At 43.4% G+C, this 12,851-nt stretch overlaps 1 protein-coding gene across 3 annotated transcripts in view; it reads left to right on the forward strand.

Moving 5' to 3' along the window:
* The window catches only part of carmil1 (capping protein regulator and myosin 1 linker 1), a 67,983-nt gene that overhangs the window by 23,494 nt on the left and 31,638 nt on the right, over positions 1 to 12,851 (forward strand). For 2 of the 3 annotated variants that reach the window (XM_079521718.1, XM_079521720.1), the window contains exons 4-9: positions 4,617 to 4,676; positions 8,061 to 8,182; positions 9,098 to 9,195; positions 9,381 to 9,451; positions 9,782 to 9,855; positions 12,357 to 12,432. In XM_079521718.1, the coding sequence (XP_079377844.1) occupies positions 4,617 to 4,676; positions 8,061 to 8,182; positions 9,098 to 9,195; positions 9,381 to 9,451; positions 9,782 to 9,855; positions 12,357 to 12,432 (501 nt within the window). Of the gene's footprint in view, positions 1 to 4,616; positions 4,677 to 8,060; positions 8,187 to 9,097; positions 9,196 to 9,380; positions 9,452 to 9,781; positions 9,856 to 12,356; positions 12,433 to 12,851 lie in introns of those variants that run through there. The other variant, XM_079521719.1, reaches the window with a different exon arrangement.

The following is a 12,851-nucleotide window of genomic DNA, read 5'->3' on the forward strand; positions in this document are numbered from 1 at the left end:
TAGATTGTCTGTCCTGTGTGTCTGTCATGACAGAAGATGGGAATGATTAGGCTGCCCTGAAGGGGAAGAGCTGGTTAGGTTTAATAGGTCAAAGGTCAATGTCTCAATTAACTACACAGCCCTATTCTGGGCATGTCAATAGCAGGCTTACAAGCTCACAATGTGCCACGTTGTGAGCTTGTAGATGTATTCTTTTTTTTGTCATTTTTGACCATGTGATTGTGATTTTTTTGATTTTTTTACCTTGCTGCAGTCTTTGAAACTTTGAAACGACACCTTTAAGAAGCATTGTACTGTACCTGCTGCCACCCAAAGATCTGGTCTGCTCTGTCTCCTGCTATCCCTCATCCAGTCTCTCCTCATGAATGTGCTCTCCTCTTATTGTCATTCAGCCTCTCTGTGGCTATAGACAGGGATGTCACCATGACATTATACTTGACGATGAAATAATTGCGATTAACGTTTTAATTGTGTTTGTGGCTTTGAACATTGGAACGTGTCTGTTTGGCTTTTAGGCTTCATTCAAATTTCACAGGGCAGATGTGATGAATATCTGGCTAGAGTGTCTGTCCTGAGATTGGTCTTCTTGGGTTCGATCTCCCTGCTTGGCCTGTGACATACATAGTCATGTCCAGGGGGTGAAGTGAACTTGTACATCAAGCTACCTCAGGCTACAGAAACAGGAGATGGGCTTACTTATTATATTATTAGTATACGCTTGTAGATTGTCCACTTCCACAATGTTTGGAAAATGTTTGAAAATACATGAACGATTATGCAAAATAATTGTGATTATCATTGACAGCCACAGATAGGCCTTCTTATTCTCACTTTTTCTTTCCTGTTTCTTTCCCTGGGTTTATAGAGCGAACATAACACATCAAAAGTTAGAGTCTCTCTCTCTCTCTCTCTCTCTCTCTCTCTCTCTCTCTCTCTCTCTCTCTCTCTCTTCACCTCCAGGTTGAACGTTTTGCTACTTGCTGTTGTTCTTTCCCACAGGCTGTGTTCACACAGCTGCATTATGGGTAGTGCTATCAGATGTCTCTCCATATGGTGGGACTAGCTGCTCTCTCTCATAAGTGAGGGGGAGGGTTGAGCGAGACAGAAGTGAAGTGCAATAACCTGCAAAATTAACAAAAAATCTAAAGGAGAAATGAAACACTCTTTCAGATGCAGACTTAAATTTGATATCTACCATTGAAAAAAGGCAAAACTCACTATCAGATAATTGAGCACAATATAAAAGCCAAATTACTGTGAATATGTTGGATAACACCTTTACTGTTTGCATATACTCTTGCGTATACTACTTGGAAAGGAAATAATTATTACCTGAAGTGTTTTAGAATAGGCCTCTTTGTAAAAATCCATGAATGCGTTCAGAGCAAAGAGTTAACCTCTCCTTTTAATTATTCCCAAATTGTTATTCAATTACAGAGCCGTTCACAGATGCAAAGAGAACTGAAAGTGTTCTTTCTATTTGGGCTATTTCCTCTTTCAGACTCTATTTTAACGTCTCTCTGGTGGCCTTCGGCTAATCGTGTGAATCATGCCAGAAAGAGTATAAATGGCAATGCAATGCATTAGGGCCTAAGAGGCAAAGATGGATTTAACCACTTCAACCCTAGCATCCCTATTCTGGGCATGTCGTAATGGGCGAAAATTGGCAAACTTCCATCTGCAATAACAGATCTACAACCTCACAACGTGCCACAGAGTGATGAGTTGTGAGCTTTTAGATCGGTTGTATTCTTTTCACAGAGATTTGGAGAGGGAAGGAAGGGACTAAATATAGACCCCTATCAGCGAGGTGTGTATAGGGTTTACGTGGTTAAAATGAAAGCTGCACTACGTGATTCACAGACAAGCGTTTATAGCGCGAGTGTACATGTAATGTTTTTTGGTGGGCCTGCCTTAGCCTGGCACGGCCAGAATAATATCACTGCATAGATATTAATCTGGAATCTCTGTGTGGATTCTGTGGAACCTGCATTTCCAAGGGGTGGTTTAAAAAATGCCTCCTATTTGCATACTGGTTCCTCATTGGTTCCTCACTAGTACTACTTCGGAGGGAGTGAAATGCAATCACAACTGAGCAGTGCCAGGCCAAATCTGAGGGGAGCTAGCCCATCCTATGCCCAGCTTTGTGTGTCTGACTGTGTGTGCCCCATAGTGAAGATTTGATTGGCTGAGGGCTTAAAATTTGAGGACAGAAAAGTGAGGACGCCAAAAGTGATTGGCCGGAATGTGATGATGTATGATGATGTATGATGATAAGAGCGCCCCTCACTTCACACTTCACACATTTATTTTTCCTGCCTGGTGGCTTAGCAAGTTAGTGCACAGACCATATCGTCTCCGTCGGGTGGGATGTCCAAAACGGTTACTTTTCAGGATTCAAAGCAGATCCACAAGCTCAAAACGCGTTGATTCTCACCGTGTTTAGAGCTTGTGGAGCTGCTACTTTTGATACTGTTGTGTGAGGCTGTCGTATGATCTCGTAGGCCGTAGGGCGTTCATTTACAAAAAATACAAAAAGTGAAACATTTTAAGAGGTCTATTCGAATCGTTTCTGCCCGACAGCAACAGAGGAGAGTGCGAGGACCGGGACCCCCCTCGTATTTCCTTGCATGTCTCTGTCTCCACTATCTGCCCTTGATTTCCTGTCTCTCCAGTCTCCACTCTCTCCTGTCTGAAATAAAGCATACAAACAAATGCCAAAAACTCTTAATAGAAATGTACATTTTGAACATTCAATACAAAATCCATTGGAAAGACATTATAAACGTAACCCTTGAAAGACGTTTTTTGGTGGGTTCTCAGCGTAATGCGAACAGCTTTTATTTGCATTGCTTTCCTAAAACAACAAGAATAATGCAATGGTACAGAGTTGCCTTTCGGACAAACAAACAAACAACAGCAACTGAAGCCCAACAGGAGTAGCAGCCAGGGCTACAGCTGAATAAAACAAACAAATACGGTACAACAGGAAGTTCTCTCAGTCAGCACAGAGTCCCCAACTGGTTGACCTTCACTGTGTACAGTATGTAGCTCTAACGTGTGTGTGTGTGTGTGTGTGTGTGTGTGTGTGTGTGTGTGTGTGTGTGTGTGTGTGTGTGTGTGTGTGTGTGTGTGTGTGTGTGTGTGTGTGTGTGTGTGTGTGTGTGTGTGTGTGTGTGTGTGTGTGTGTGTGTGTGTGTGTGTGTGTGTGTGTGTGTGTGTGTGTGTGTGTGTGTGTGTGTGAGACTGTGTGACTGTGTGTGTGAGAGAGAGAGAGAGCGAGAGGGGAGAGAGACACAGAGGGCCGTTTGTTCCACTGTGTGTACGGTCCCAGTGGAGAAGAGAGAGAGACAATGCAGGAATTGAACAGCTGGAGAGGAGGGGTTACTTACTCTCTCTTTCTCTCTCTCTCTCTCTGTCTCATTCTTCATTTTATTCTGCCTCTCTTGTTCTGACCTCCTCACCCTCTTATCCTCCCACACTAGTTTTCTTTACCTCACCCACTCTTGTTTGTCTACTCCCACCCACCCAGCATCTCTCTGTCACCCATCCAGCTGTGCCTAGCAAGAAGGTGTGCGTGCGTGCGTGCGTGCGTGCGTGCGTGCGTGCGTGCGTGCGTGCGTGCGTGCGTGCGTGCGTGCGTGCGTGCGTGCGTGTTTTTGCAGAGAGAGGAGTCGCTCTGTTCCAAACAGTTGTGCTCCTGGCTATTTGTGGCCTGTGCTTCTAGAAGCTGCATCCTGCAAATAGCTCCTAATCTACAATCTGGCCTAAAAGCATGAGACATTTTCTCTGAAATCAAGTCCAGAGACATCTAAAATTAACATTGAATCCAATCCATCCTGACAAATAATTGGAAGATCTTCTTCACGATGCTCAAACGGATGAATCTAATTGTTCTTCTCTGTTCCTGGCAAGTGATGTTTCCGGCAGTCAGTTACACCACATAACATGAATTAAATGTCTACAAAGTTTGTGGTTGGGTACATTGATACACTCCGGGTTTTACTTTGTAGTTTGCACTGTATCTTGTAATATAATGTGTCATCCTTATAATCCTTCACATAAAAATGAGTTTACCCTCTTCTTTCCTTTTATGATTGTACCCTTTATTATTGTGTATCATCTCAAACTACTACTACTCTACTCTTTCACTTTTGCCTATAATTCATCTATGCACCTTGCTTTAGGGAGACAGTACAGTGCTCTACTATGTTTGTCTTGATGCATGAAACAATTGAAAACCCATGCATCTAGTCGTACATATTAGCGACAGTGTAATATAGTGTACAGTGTAAAACCGGGAAAGCATCATTCGTGTCATTTTAGATTTTAGACTTTGGCTATTCAAAAGTAACGGACTCGCAGCGTTTTACTTCCTGCTTAGTTTGTACATGAAAGTGTTTGAAAAAATGTTGAATAACTTTGAATTACGAAAAGGTCTGAGAACAGCAGATTTAAAAGGCATCTGTAGAATCGACCTCAGGTCTTAATGGGGTTCAAAACATGATCCATTGTTTTCCAGCTGGTTGTCACTTCAACCCTGTGTGGACATGCACCATGTCTCCACTGCTTACTTCAAATCTCTGTGTTTATATGGGATTTACCTGTGGTTTTAGGTGGAGCACTCCTTCAGTTACCTGGATCTTCAGGGGATCAGCAGCAACAAGTCCACTCAGGTACACACACACACACACACACACACACACACACACACACACACACACACACACACACACACACACACACACACACACACACACACACACACACACACACACAGAGGCAGTGGTTGAGAAACCTCAGCATATTATTACACGACATCCATGACATTACAAACACACTTGTCCACACACGGGGCAATAATAGTATTGCAAGTGGAATGCGAACGCAACTCCCAACATAATTACTTTTTAATACATTCTTGCCGGGATCACGGTTTAGAAACCTTACAATCAGAGGAATGTCCGCCAGGCACTTTTATATTTAGCTGGCATTGGCAGCGAACAGAGCAATGTACACGTTTTGGGCACACAGCTGAGGAAGGCTCTGCGCCAAAGCGTGAGCCAACTAAATAAAAGTGCCTGCAGGACGTTTCCGTGAGTGCTGGTATTTCCTCTGACCAAGTCTCAACTCTCAATAATAGTCCCCAGTCCCTAATGGAGTCCTTTTGATCATTCCTCAAAGGAGAATGTTTGTTTACTATTGTGTCCAGACTCCCTACTATAACGCACGATAAGCTCACATTAAAGGTAGGGTAAGTGATATTTTTGTATCATATATATATATATATATATATATATATATATATATATATATATATATATATATCAAAAAGGGAAAAAACCTTCCAAGGAAGGGACTGCACACTCCAGGGAACAAAGACGGACAACTTACTGCATCAACTTATTTATTAGCACGACGCGTTTCGCCGTATATATATATATATATATATCATGAAATATGATTGATCATCATGAGGGGAAATAAAATGAGTTATGTCTGCTCATTTCCTTGTGTCATCACTTCCAATTTCATTTATTTATCTGTTCTCTATCCGGATTAGATAAAATTGTAACCCCAACCTGAAAATGCATGTTGATGTTCTGTTCTGACTTCTGAGACATGGAGACTCCTATACTGAACAGTCAGAACAGACACTCTGATTTGATCTCACTCAATGAGAATATAGACCTATTTAACAATGAAGAACAATGAAGCTTATCTCACCTTGACCAGCTCCATCATGTCCTTCAGGGCAAACGGGGCCCTCCAGTGCCCCTGTTTTACTCCGCCGCACACGCTCGCTCGCTCGCACGCTCGCACGCACGCACGCACGCACGCACGCACGCACGCACGCACGCACCCACGCACGCACGCACGCACACTCGCACGAACGCACGCACTTACACATGGCGAGTAAAAAATACTTGGAAAATGCTCTGCGTTGTTTTTCCGCAGTACATGTGTCGGCTGTCTCGAAACCCGTTTCAGCCACCCTGACATGGAGCCAACAGTTTTATTGACCAAGTAGATCCATTGGGGAACTTCAGTCAACTAGTATATTCATTTTTAGCCGTGACGTAAGCGCCCCCTATCAGTGGCGTGCACAGATAGACACTAGGGGGTGCTAGAGCACCCCCTGCCCTTTTGGCAATGTGCCCTTTCAAAAAAACAAAACAAAAAACACTTTTTTTTGTACAGTTACACTGTACAGTATGTGGACCATGGTAACATTGATCAATTCTTGATAAAAAGCTTCTAATATATTATTTAGGCCCCACAATCTATAAATCTCACACTATTAAGGCAACCGGCCGGTTCCACGCGCTGCACAAAGTGCCCTTTTTTTCCACTTGAGCACCTGCCCCTCTAAATGTCTGTGCACGCCACTGCCCCCTATACAGAGATACTTCCGGGTCCTACTTTTGTGTCGCTTTTGTGTCCCCATAGAGTTATACTGTGTTGCTCCGTCGGACTAAATCTGAGACGAAAACAACCACGAAAGTCTAATTTTACGGCTTTCCTTGCAACAACAAAGCTAGGGTCTCCCAAATCTGGCTGTGACAGGCCGTCTGCCGCACACTGAATACTATCACCCAAAAATAATAAATCCTCATTAAATGCAAAATAGATTCAACGTACTCAACCCAGCACACATTCTAAATATTCCCCCGAAATACTGTACTGAGCAAATGGACTGTTACCACCTTCAATAATAGTGATAATAATAGTCTTTATTGCCTCACATAATATATTTTCTTGTGTCATGGACAGAACATTAATAATTCTCCTCGAGTTGGAAGCATTAAGTAAGACCCATTTTAACCCTCAATGGCTTCCTTTCTGAAAAATAACGTCATTGTAAAAAGATTCACGCGTTTAGATATTCTATTTACAATGAGAAGAGGACGGGAGCTGGTGCCACTTGGACCCGGACCTAACGTAGGACTACAAAATGACGTCGGACTTAAATACAGAATAGGGTTGGGGGTGCCTATCGTTAAGGAACATGCAGCGAGTTGCGGGTTGTTGCGGGTTCGATTCCAGGCCTTTGCTGAGTGTCACTCTTTGTCTCTCTCTCCCTGTTTCATGTCACACTCTATTATTCTGAATAACGGCAGAAAAGTACGCCCCAAAAATATACAGGGTTTAAAGTTTAAACCCAATGTTTTTGAGGGGCGCTCCTATGCCCAGCTTTGAGTGTTTGTGTAAACCAGAAACACTTTCCTAGGGTGTTTATGTGGGTAATATGTGTTTTTAGACATTTTTAGTATTTCAAAAGTGTCTGTGATGTCACACACTGGTCTCACTTCCTTCATGCACTACATGTTGTCTCAGTGAGACAGCCCTCCCCCTCTCCACAAGGTGGGGTGAGTGCACTAAAGCATTATGGTCATTGTAGTAGTCAAACCCTAGTCTAACAGACAGACTACATAATTATTCTGGCCATAGAGTTCAAGTTTCACATTGTGCTACTGTTATCTACTACAAATACTATTACCATTGAGTGACTGGAGTTTCTTCCAGCGGTAAAATTACCCTTTCATTGATTAAGACCGGGAAAGCATGTAATTGTATACTTTTCATTCAGAAATATAGCATTCAAGCTCATAGCAGGACACTTCATGAAACAATATGAGCTTGGAGATCTCCTATTTTATTTGTATTTTTATTGCAAATCTTTGAATATGTATATTTTTTAAAGCAATTTTTTTTTTAACTCAAATCTTTGCTTCTAGGGGTCCCTGGAACTAAATATTTTGAGATGGGGGTCTGGGGCCAAATACATATAATTTTGGGGTTCCTTGACATGAAAACATTGTGAACCACTGATATAGAAAACTGTTAGGGTTTTATAATGGGTTCAAGTGGCCTTGAGCAAGAGGCAGATCTCAGCCACTCTCTCCTCCACCTCTGCTCACCGCAACACAGGCTGGATAAGAAGAACAGATAATACAGGTCTGGAATGGAATGTTACATTTCACATTCTGCTATTCATCCCTGCATGTGTGCTCCGTCCTTCCCAACCTGGTTGCCGCTGTGTGTGGCGCCCCCTGCAGTTGGTTCTGGAGCACGACCGCGGCCAGTGGTGCCTGAAGCTGGCGTCGACGGAGGAGGTGGACGAGGTGGTGGCTCACATAGGGAGCTGCCTGCACCGTATCTGCCCCACTGGCTCACCGGTGTAGGTATCACACCCACACACACACACACACACGCTCGCTCGCGCACACGCACGCGCGCACACGCACACACGTCACGCACCAGAGAACAATGTACTGTAATCATCTCCTGTAGCATCAGGGGTATCTATTTGCAACAGTTTACTTTCAGACAGGCTCATGGTGGCCCACAGCTGAATCCTGACATGCCAGTTCAGGGACACTGGTCTAGAGATACGACTGTAATTATCTCTGCTAATAATGTGTCGACGGATGTTTTAGATTATATATCAAATCTCGTTTGTCAAAACGGAAACACTTTTTGAGAGCACAACCTGTGTGTGTGTGTGTGTGTGTGTGTGTGTGTGTGTGTGTGTGTGTGTGTGTGTGTGTGTGTGTGTGTGTGTGTGTGTGTGTGTGTGTGTGTGTGTGTGTGTGTGTGTGTGTGTGTGTGTGTGTGTGTGTGTGTGTGTGTGTGTGTGTGTGTGTGTCCTGGACCTTTCTACCTGATGGGCATGGTTATACCTGTATGCCTAACCTCACACAAACTATGCCTAATCCTTAAACCAGGAAAGGCCTGGAAAAGGGCGAGTCTCCCTCTTATACAGTACTGGGTGCTCTGCTCTGCTCAGAGATTTGAGAGTCCGGCAATGTTACTGTCTGTCTGTCTGTCTGTCTGTCTGTCTCTTCTCGCCATCCTACACCCCACCCCACACACACACACACACACACAACTCTTCCTTATCTTTTACACACAAAAACCTCTTTGCCTTTTTACTCTGTCCTATAATAATGTCTACTTCCTATACCTCCCTCTCCCCTGTCTCTCTCTATCTCTCTTCCCCCCGCCATCGTCTGCCTCTCTCTCTCTCTCTCTCTCTCTCTCTCTCTCTCTCTCTCTCTCTCTCTCTCTCTCTCTCTCTCTCTCTCTCTGTAAGGAAGGTGATGAGGAAGTTGAGTCTAAAGCCTGCAGAGAGAACGGCAACCCTACAGTCCCTGTGGGAGGAGCAGGGATCCTCAGACCTCGGACCATGTGGTAACTGACTAACGCCATCTATTCAATTAACCACTAAAACCATTAAGACATGAGGAGGAGGCAGATTCTACAAATGGCTTCTAAATCAGTAGTTCATACACTTTTGAGATTTTTCAAGCTAAACTACCACAACGTATGAAAGCAGTCCCCTAATGGTGTGTTGACGTGCTGCTTATTGTTTTTAGGTGGTTTCTCCCATCAGTACTGGTGTGTGTGTGACCAGCTGGGTCTGCCCTACAAAGAGGAGGTTCAGTGGGTCAGTACACCAGTATCAGCTCTGTTCTACTGCTTCTTCTTGTTGTTTCTCCTTCTTCTCTTTTCTCTTTCTTCTCTTAGTTCTTCTATTCCTTTTCCTTTGTCTTCTTTCTTTGTATCTTCTTCCTCCTAATACTCTCATGTCTCTCTCTCTCTCTCTCTCTCTCTCTCTCTCTCTCTCTCTCTCTCTCTCTCTCTCTCTCTCTCTCTCTCTCTCTCTCTCTCTCTCTCTCTCTCTCTCTCTCTCTCTCTCTCTCTCTCTCTCTCTCTCTCTCTCTCTCTCTCTCTCTCTCTCTCTCTCTCTCTCTCTCTCTCTCTCGACTCCCATCAGGATGTGGACACCATCTATCTAACGCAGGATACCAGAGAGCTCAACCTGCAGGACTTCATACATCTGGAGCACAAGTACGTCGTGTACATTATAAACTGCACAATGAATCATGTATGAATGGGATTCTGATGAATTCCCCAAACAAAAACAATTTCAGCCAATGAATGTTGTGCCTATATTGTCTGTCTATCAGGTTTTCTGTAGCCTGGCAAGACTGATCACACGTTCCTAATGCCAAGTTACAGTACATTTTCATTGTGTCTTGATAAGAATAAATCAATACAAATACAAAACACAGAACCTTACACTAATATTCATTGTTTGACATAATTTCTCCAACTCAGTAGTGTGGGGTTCAGCTGTCAGTGTTTTAATATACGGATATTGGATACATTATGTGGTCTGTGTGTGAATAACTGTCCTGTTGAATAGATACACATCTAATCGTGTTGGATAGCTACAGTAGTTTGCTAGAGGTTCACAGCTGTGATGTTCACATATTAATTTGACCCACCCCAATGAACCAATGAAAAATATTAACAAGAGCTGCTAACTAAATAATAACTACGTCGGTTCCATTTCCTGAAAATGAGGTACGTTTTAGACTAGAGCCTGCTGGCACTAGACACTTCAATACCGTGCACACCAGTACCTTGGCCTTGACTGAGGCGAAGCTACAGAATGAAACCCTCACACTAGACACCGTGAACACTGCTGCCTCGGCTGAGGTGAAGCTACAGCGTGGAAACTGTCCGATGTTCTGGTTCAGCTTCAACGGTCGCTGCTACAAGTACGTCGCTACACGTATGTTCTAGGGCCAAGCGAAGTGGAACCGCTTGTCTCAAAGTGCCAACCTGGTGTCCACCCACAGCGAGGATGAGCACAACTTTGTTCGAGAGCTGGTGAAGAACTTTGACCCAGAAGAGGGAACCACATGGATTGGACTGACAGACCTTCACTGGGAGGGTCATTAGATGTGGTCTGATGGGTGCAAAGCAGACTTCACCATTTTCTCCGTCCATGTGTGTCCGTCCGTCCGTCTGTCTGTGTGTGTGTGTGTCCGTCTGTCTGCGTACAGCTAATCTCCGGCACCGTTGGCCCGGTCGATGCCAAACTGTGCACACACACTCCCTGGATGCCAACGACAAACCTCTGCCCCAACATTTCCACAACGGCCTATTTTAGCGCCACCATGAGGCAGATTATTGCAAAACACAATTCTGTATATTACTCGTAAACATTTTATCCATACACCACACACATTGGTATACACTATCTATATAGTCATGTGATCAACACAGACTTGTCCGCTTCCCCATATTCCATCCCCATTGGCTAAGATTGCCTTCCAAAGTTTGCAGGATTGGTTCGTTTTGAACAAAATGCCTCAAATCATGAACACAACATGAAATTTCCGTCAAATTACACACACACATTCCCACTAGGCAGAGGAAGAAAAAAATTCAAATCAGCCTCATGGTGGCGCTATAACAGGCCAATTCATGTTCTTACCTAAAACTGCACTGATCTGTGTACAATTTTGTATGCGCACTACTAAACATTATGAATACACTGTTACATGTTATATATATATTGCCCTGTTATGAATAAATGGTAAATGGTGCATTTATCTAGCGCCTTTATCCAAGGCGCTTTACATAGATTGTGCATCAATTCACCCATTCACACACACATTCATACACCGATGGTGGCGGAAACCATGCAAGGCACCACCAGCACATCAGGAGCAATTTGGGGTTCAGTGTCTTACTCAAGGACACTTCGACACTAACTCTGGGGGAGCCCGGGTTCAAACAGGCAACCTTGCGGTTACCATCCAGCGGTTACCATCCAGCCACTCTACCCCTGAGCCACCACCGCCCATACATACAACCAGACGACAGATTATTGCAAAAACAAACAAACAAAACAAAACATGTTTATATTACTCCTACACATTTTGTCCAAACATCACAAACGCTATTATCCTGGTGGAGACCTGTGCCCTGAGGGGCACTTTTTCTAGTTTCTCACAGGCCCACAGGTCCATCATCTTCTGTAATTTTCTGTCATTTAGTAATTACCTTATGAAGCAATTGAAAACAAACCTTTCTCACTGTTATAATTTGTGTTGTGGTCATAGACTGCGAAGAATTCCACTAATCTACTTAATAGATGTAACAATTATTTAGCTTATCTACTTTTATGCACAGTGTGTGTGCGTGCGGGAAGGCGCAAAGGTCAAATATGTGAGCAGTGAACACCGCAGCTGTTAGATTAATGAACCACTAGCATAGCTATCTATCCAAGAGGATGTGTATTGTGTATCTATTCAACTGGACAGTTATTCACACACACAAACAAAATTATGTTTTAAACAGTGACCGCTGAAGCTCACATTCAACGGGTGTGTAATTGAAAGAAAATAAGTCATTTTCACCCAACTATTGTGTTGGCAATGGCTGAACAAAGTATTGTTGTATTAGTAAGTGCTAAAGAATACAGTATGTGATTCTTATATATATATAAATGTCTATATGAAATTGCTATGTCTATTTTCTTTGTTTTTCTCCAGGGATCTTGTGGCCATCATAGCAGTACTAGAGTACAACCAGTGGTTTACCAAGCTCTCCATCAAAGACTACAAACTGGTACAAAAAAGTGATATACAGTATTAACAACTCTTAAGTTTTATCTGACATAACATACGTTATATGTCTGTATAGTATCAAGTGTGCAGAAACGATCATAGCCATACAGTAGTGCTCTGCTCAAATACTTAGTCCTGAGGCCCTAATGTAGCATAATAGACATAAATATTTTTGTTGGCATGTAGAGTCAGCCCTATCCTTGGTGTGGTCCTCTTGGCTTTGTTATGGAAAAAGTGGTTTCACTGTATTTGCAGGATATAAACAGACAGCTGAGTGCATGCATGGTGTGTCAATAAGCGGAAAGGTCATATTTGAGTGAGCTGTCGGCACCAGATGCACACATACGTGTGTGTGCGTGTGTGTGCGCGTGTGTGCGTGCGTGCGTGCGTGCGTGCGTGAGTGATATAGAGAGGGAATAC

Source organism: Electrona antarctica, assembly GCF_951216825.1.
Source record: "Electrona antarctica genome assembly, chromosome: 15".
NCBI classification, from domain to species: Eukaryota; Metazoa; Chordata; class Actinopteri; order Myctophiformes; family Myctophidae; genus Electrona; species Electrona antarctica.